Here is a 7,500-nt window from a genome sequence, read left to right as displayed (position 1 = left end):
ATGTATTTAAATGTGCTTTTTTTGGGCAACATTAAAGTCTTCAGTAAGTTGGACTGGATGATCCTTCTAAGTGAAAATATTCTACTCCTACTCCTATTCTATTCTATTCTATTCTATTCTATTCTATTCTATTCTATTCTCTCCTGTCCTAACCCACCCTATCCTATCCTATCCTATCCTATCCTATCCTATCCTATCCTATCCTATCCTATCCTAATTTTATTAAACAGAGGTTTCCTGGGACCTGATTTTCATCCCTACACTGGTATATTTTGCAGTTCAAACGAAGTGATATTTAAATCCAAATGACTATTTTGGGCTTTGCAGGGCAATAAATACATGTGTGCACGTGTCCAGGCGCAGCTGTGATTGTGTGTGAGTGATTCGGGGGCTGATGGGCTCCAAAAAGATAGGATTTCACAATTCTGGATTTTCAGAGACACTTTCCATTCTCCTCTTCATCTCAGCCTATCTTCTTTTAGCAGTTCAGGCAAGAAGTCAATCACATTGAGTCAGGCTGAAGAAAAACATTTTATGCTGTTTTTCTCATCCAAACCCCCTCCTGCTGTAATCTGCAGTAAGGCCCAGGCACAGGAAATTGACCTCACAGTAAATTCTTTACAGATTCGGTCATGTTTTTACCATCCACTTAAACTTGCATACATAACCTGAGACTGTACCTCTGGATCAAGGAATATGACAAGCCAAAATAAAATCAAGTCAAATTAAAGAGCAAGAAAAAGCTGCAAGCAAAACAAGACTGAAATTAAAAAAAAAAAAGAAAAGAACCGAAATAGGGAAAGATGAAAAATTGGTTGTGACTGCAAAACTGTAGGTATTTAATAAAGCAAGAAGTCAGAAGCAAATTCAGAAGCCTCCGTGTTCTAGTTGACAAGGGCTGAGAAATACTAATGGACTTTTTTTAATGGGTGCTTTGATGGATGGGAGAAGAAATGATGTAAAAGTAAATGTAGTGGTGTCTCAACATAAAGTATGGTGAAATTAAAAAAAAAAAGGAAAAAATAAAATAAAATAAAATAAAAAAGCATTGCAAATAAAAAAAAAGGACATGTAAATGTGTGCCTACCATTTTCCAGATAAGAAGGGGCCGTACCTTCTGAGGGGTCAAGGCGGCGAGCCCGCCTCCCGTGTTTGGAATTGTTGTGTACAAACATGTTGTCTGAGACAGCCAGCACGTGGCCATCCACATTGACTGTTGTTGATACAACAACCTGGAAAAGAAAACAAAACCCCACATTTCAAAAATCCTGCAGATTTTCTGCGAATCAGGTCTCGTAAGACAAAACAACATCCTGTTACTTCTCTGTTTCTATTTAAACCGAGTGAATGACATCTCTGAATACATCTTTGTTTACGTGGAGACCACTGGTGATTTTTAACTCACAATTGTTTCTCTTCAGAACCTGCTACACTAATTAGAGTTTAATCTCCTATTATGCTAACAAATGAATTCAATTCAGGGAAATATTCTTCTAGCCATTAGTTTCAGAAACACCCCTCTAGCCACTCATTTTAAAAGCTGCTGTTTTGATTGATCTGTTGATATATTGATTAGATAGTTTATCTAATTAAAATTTGTTCACTTGAGACTGTCTTCAAATGAAGGGTTGTGAGGATTCCAAATAAAAAAAGCTTAATAAATCAGGAACCGTCGTAACTCCCCATTTTTTCTTCAGTAAATGATCTCCAGGTCAGTTTTACAATTACATTTAATGTCTGATAATGAACTTTTTTGCATCTGAAAAGGCTGAGTTGAATATGAATAGTGAAAGTGTTTTCAATCCATGAAAAGTATCCCTTCTCAAGTTCATTTGGATGGTGATTGACCCTGCTATGTCAATGGAATTTCCTCCTTTATTTTTGAGTGAAAGGCTCCTATTCTTGTGTCCAGGTTCAGAGTCCGGCCATAGAAGAGATGATGGATAGGGCCTCCTTTGGCTTCCAGCTGCTTCTCAGTCGAAAATGGCAAAGGAGCATATGCAAAACGTGCAACCTTCCCGATACAAACACCTCCACAATGGAGCTGTGGGACTCCTTCCGGAAGTGATATCGCGGGAGCACCAGCCAGGGAGGAAACCACGAGCTGCGCCAGGGTTTGTGTGGAGCACGGCTTCGTAGGTGGATCACTGTTATCCCAGACTGACATTTACATCTTATTTAAATACTCCAGCATGGGCCCTGTGCTGTGGTTCCAGATTTTCTAAAGGAAGTGGCCACTGCAGTGTTTCCCTTGGGGTGAGTAGAGTGCGTAAAGTCAGTGGCTAAGTCAGACCTTATCAACACAGCTGGTGAGGGTGGCCAAAGGTAGGACAAATTTCAGTGTTCACCTTCCATCTATTTAAATTTTGGTTATAACAAAGATGATTGCAGGGTTCTTCCACCAGCTCCTAAGCCCAAGCACTTAACGAACACAAATGGAAGGGGAGTAGAGAGCCTCCTTTGCACAGAGCTGGACCAAGGCATCAGAAGAAAATTCTTGTCTGCTTCTATGTTTTGGATCACCTCTGATCCCGTTTCTTATTCACAAGCCATAATTAGCTCTCAGCTATCACAGCACCTTTTCTGTGTATCCTGCCTCCTTGGAGACAGCCATCTGCAGTACCCTTTAGAACAGCCCGAGGGCAGTTCTCTGCCAGGCTGCTCTGCTTCCCCAGCTCTCTCCTCCCAGAAGTGGACACTTTCCCTCTTGTCAACATCCACTTCGGAGAGTGCTGAGGTTGCACGCTCAGCTCGGCCGCAGAGCTGCTGCCAGGCCACTGGGCTATCCTCTTTCACTCTTAATGAGATTCCCAGACTTTCAGAAATATTGCAAAACATGCAAGCATGATTTCCAGCCAGGATTTCTGGGTTTGGTTCCTAGAACACGGTGTATTAAAGAGACAGAGCAAGGTGTATATGAAAATGACAACTATTTTTGTTCTGTCATGTATATATAGGTCAGCCACCAAGGGAAAATACTGTAGTTCAGCAAAAGAAAGTCGACGTGCTACGCTTTGTTATATCGCCTTGCTCCTGCAATGCACCTCCACAAAGGTGCTGAGACAGGGAAACCAGGTAAAAATACTGTTCAAGATCTGACATCCTGTTAAGTCCAGTTAAACCTTCTGAGAGGCAGGGAGATTAGCTAAAGAGACCCAGGAAAGTCTTTCTAGTGCCTACTGGCTCCATTGTCGACCACAAGATCACTCGTGACTGATGCTTCATTTAGTCATCAGTGAGACAAAGAGGACATTTCCACTCATTCCAGGTTTGACCTTCTGTTCTGTTCAGATGGATCAATATCGCCGATGCCACGTGAAGCTGAGATGCATGAAAAATGGAAGCTTGGCTCGATTGTTTTGAAGGAATATTTTTTTTTTCCAGCTACAGATCTTTTCTGTTGGCTGGCTCAAGGGTGCTGGCTTCCCTGGTTGGTTGGCTGTGCATGAAAACAGATGTCACATGTTTTGCTATCAAGTTTAACCACAAGTAATTCTTCTCCAAACTGAGAAAGTCCTGAACATCTCAATACTACTTTATTGCTGGAATCAAATATGAATCATTGTGAAATATTTTTGAAATAAAAGGCAGTTATTTCCTAACGAGCCTTTCCAATGACCCCAGATACAGAGGAAATCATTTGTCCATCCCGTCAGCTGCCTCTCTGTAGTGCTATGATTCACCACAGGATATCTCAAAAGCTGTAAGGAGAAAGTGAAGTATTAAACATTTTCTAACACAGTTGAAACAAAAATTCATGTGTTGGGCCACCACTGCTGGATCAACAAGTTGTGAACCAGAGAAGTGTGAGTTCCAAACTTCCCTCTGCTCCACAGTCGTGTCCTTATAGTAAGATCAAACTACTCAGTCTACGTAAAACCTCTGCAGGTCTGAGCGAACAGCACACTACAACACAGGGTGTTGGTAGGAAGGAAATCTAGGGAAATACTTCCTAAGGAATGATCCACTTGCTCCAACACTGATCCATTACAGCCCACTGCAGAGCTCGGTGCTTCCCAAGAACCAGCACTTAGATTAGTGGGGGAAATGTAAAATACTGACAGCAATTCTTTTAAGCATTGTAACTACACTGAGTGGAAGCACTGACTGTTTTTTCATAAGATGAAGATGTGATCAGGTCTTTTATACATCATTTATGCTTTTAGAGGGATCTGTACCTGGAATCTTCGCATGTCTCGTGGGTTGCCTGCATTCTTCAAACAGTTCTGATTGCACTTGAGGAAAAACTTTAGAAAGAATCTATAAAAATACAAAATTGAAATCTATTAGATTCATCAAAATGTAAATCCAATTTTTAAAAAGTTTAATAAAATTTAATCATAAATAGTTATACCCAAAAGAATACTGGTAGTGAAATATTACTTTCCTATTCGTTAATGAACTTATTTTAAAGCATAAGATCTCTGTCATAAACAGAACATTATTGCCAAGGAAAGGCAAATTTATATTTTTAATTTTTCAGCAACTACAAATGTATTGACTCCAGGCCATATCCTTAGCTCGGTGTGGGAAAGTTGATTTCAATGACTCATTGACTTCAAAGGCAATGACTTACACCAGATGAGAATTTGTCTCTATTTTTTAATACTTTTCATTTTTTCACAACTTATATTAGCAGTAATGACCTCTACGTCGAAAAATTCCAAAGGTAATGATCAATCTTCTGAAAAACACTTGGCTTTGCCTCCGGTTTGGAAACTCTCGCTATTCAAAGGGACTCGATCCAGCTCCTGCTGACTCCAGGGAGATCCAGGCAGGATCTGCCCACCGGCAAGGCCCCAGTTCCCTCATTGTTTTTGAAAGGGAAGGAACATGGCAAATTAGGCCCTGTCTTACGACCTCTTCAACCTTTGCCAGCCTTTAGCTGTGAGGAGTCGCTCTACCCAGGGATCGAAATCCAGCTTATTTCTGCTGAGCGGCAACCAGCAATTATTTAGGACTAACCCTTATCATCCAGGCATCTCCCCATAAACCGTTTTTGCAGCAACGCTGCCTCAGGGGAGCACAGCAAGCACTTAGAGGGAAGGGGGAAGCTTGGGAAGATTTCTGCCGCCCTCCTGCACCGCAGGAACGAGCCGATCTGGGAAGTGTCCACCCGGCAGGTGAAGCAAACCGGGGGATCCTCAGTGTCCTGCCCTGCACAGGACGGCGTTCACAGCCTGACATGGCCTTTTTTATTTATGCACTCATGTTTTCATCTTTCATAATAAAGCTATGTTTTAATTAGGTTTTCTGGCTAATGACTAACCGCTAATGACAAGCAAAGCTCAGGATTTTCTCCTCACCCTGAGTTCCTCAGATGCTCCAGTCCAGCAGCTCATGCTGCCCATCTTTGTACGAGCTGGACAGCAAGGTCAGCCAGAGCTTTCACATTCAGAGTATGAACAACTTTTATTTATTCACTCATGTCAGTCTTCATAAGTGACTGGGACTATTCTTGCTGCACACACCTCACAGAAGTTTCTGTGTGCCAACAGAATTCCTGGCAGGAGGCAAGACAGGAACATCTTTCCTTCTTTAGCACCAAACAAGGCCCAGCCATGGCCAATAGTAAGAACAACAGTGGCTGCACCACATCGCACTCGCTCCTGAGATTCTTCGGGAGTCATACAGGAGCTTTATGGGAGTGTCCCCAAATCAAAAGCTGATGCTTTTAATCCCAGCTCCCCCTTCGCCATTAAACCTTGAGCAGCACCCTGATGTTACAGGACACAAATGCTGGAGGAGCAATCTCTCATATCAGAGGGGCAAGCAGGGAAACAACCAGGTTTACTGAAACTGCATAAATAAATCGATGCTGTCAGTTCAGCTGAATGCACATTTCTTTAAAACTTCCTATCCCAAAACCTGTAAGGGGGTTTCAGCTGTCGATCTCAAAAAGATCTGGATTTCTGTGCTGGATGACATGATATCCTAGCTCAGATGCTCAGCTTTTCTCGATGCTGTTGCAGGGATATTATGAGCAACTCCATGAAACTGCCTCTATGTTATCCACAAGTTCCTCCTAATTTTACCTGCCATGTTTTGGAATTTTTTTGGTGTTTTGAGTTTGTTTTTATTTTTTTATTGTTATTTGAGATACTTATTCTCTCCAGGTCAAATGAGTATGGACCAGGTTCCCTGACTATGGCAGAGGGTTGGAGCTGGATGATCTTTGAGGTCCCTTCCAACCAAAACCATTCCATTATTCTATTATTCTAAACATAACATCCTTGCTGTCAGTCCTCTCTTTGGTTTTGCACAGCTTCCACCACCCAGACTGTGAGTCTGTGCAAGGACCAGCTGATGTCCGGCTCCATACAGAACCACCCAGTGCTGGGGAGCCAGGAGCTGGGACCAGCCTCCAGCTTTACGGCTCCTTAGTGCCACATCCAGGCTGAAGAGCAGTATCTTATCTTTTTCTTTTTTTTCTTTTCTGATCTCAAATGGGTGTTGTGAGGCTTATTGAGCTAATGTTTGTAAATTGCTCGGAAATTCTCCAATGAATTGTGCACTAGGAATGCTAAGTATTGCTCCTCGTGGATTGTTTTTAGCGTGAAGCATTCATGATGAATTGTTTCTATACAGAGCGCTCACATCCTGTCAAAGAAAAAGGGCCATTAAGCACCCTTTCACTAAACATCAACTGGAACCGGTATTTGTTCAATTACTTGGTGAAAAGGACCCACTCTTGGTGAAATTAGACATCATCAAGTTCATTAGGATGGCTCTGAGCACCGGGCTAAATATTGACGCCAGGCTGGAGTGAACACAAGCAGCACTCGCATTTCAGCTCCGCTGCATTCCTTGATGCTGAGATTTTTTATTTCACTCTTTACTCTGTGCTTTCAAGTTCATGGAGCACAGGTGGAATCAGGGCACGATTTTCAGAGGAAGACATCATAAGTTAAAAACCACATTCCCAGGCAGGGTGTTTCTCCGTGCCAGGAGGAGATGGTTGACTTGGTGGTTGCTCTCAGCTGACCACCAAGGACCACGGACACTACAGACCCATCCCTCCCACCCCAACCACAAGGTCTCTGTTTCAGAGAAAGAAGCAAGGACCTGGAGCAGAGCTCTGCTTGGTCTCATCTCAAACTTTGAGACAAGAATGAGAATTCAAGCTTTTCTAGGTTTGGTTCTCCCTGCCACATTTTGTATCATATGCAGAAATTTTAGCCTTTTTTAATAAATGCAGCCTTGCAGAAGAGCTTTCCCAAACAGGCTAAGCTGCTCCTAAAATACTGATAGGGAGAAAAATGCAGTCTTTGCCACGTCCCCTTGCTCTGATTTTTTCCCACTGCTAGAATGGGGCCTGCTACCCTCTTAATTAAAATGTATTACCTTCCACAAGACTCCACTATTTTAAGCTAAAATTTACATCTTTTATTAACTCACCTCACCTATACACTTAGCTCTGATGCCTCTCGCCGCCCATCTGCCATCCGCATACAGTGAGTCACTTGATATTCCACCCACCAATTTTTCCTAACAACCACT

General features: G+C 42.3%; 1 protein-coding gene across 10 annotated transcripts in view; it reads right to left on the bottom strand.

Moving 5' to 3' along the window:
* The window catches only part of EBF3 (EBF transcription factor 3), a 121,627-nt gene that overhangs the window by 41,473 nt on the left and 72,654 nt on the right, over positions 1 to 7,500 (bottom strand). For 7 of the 10 annotated variants that reach the window (XM_048311715.1, XM_048311705.1, XM_048311709.1 and 4 more), the window contains exons 7-8: positions 4,179 to 4,260; positions 1,088 to 1,232 (exon numbers count right to left, since the gene is read on the bottom strand). In XM_048311715.1, the coding sequence (XP_048167672.1) occupies positions 1,088 to 1,232; positions 4,179 to 4,260 (227 nt within the window). The remainder of the gene's footprint in view (positions 1 to 1,087; positions 1,233 to 4,178; positions 4,261 to 7,500) is intronic. The other 3 variants (XM_048311707.1, XM_048311711.1, XM_048311714.1) reach the window with 1 other exon arrangement.

The sequence above is a fragment of the Corvus hawaiiensis genome, chromosome 8, assembly GCF_020740725.1.
Source record: "Corvus hawaiiensis isolate bCorHaw1 chromosome 8, bCorHaw1.pri.cur, whole genome shotgun sequence".
NCBI lineage: Eukaryota > Metazoa > Chordata > Aves > Passeriformes > Corvidae > Corvus > Corvus hawaiiensis.
The sequence above is the reverse complement of the archived record's forward strand: the minus strand, read 5'-3'. Positions and strand labels throughout refer to the sequence as shown.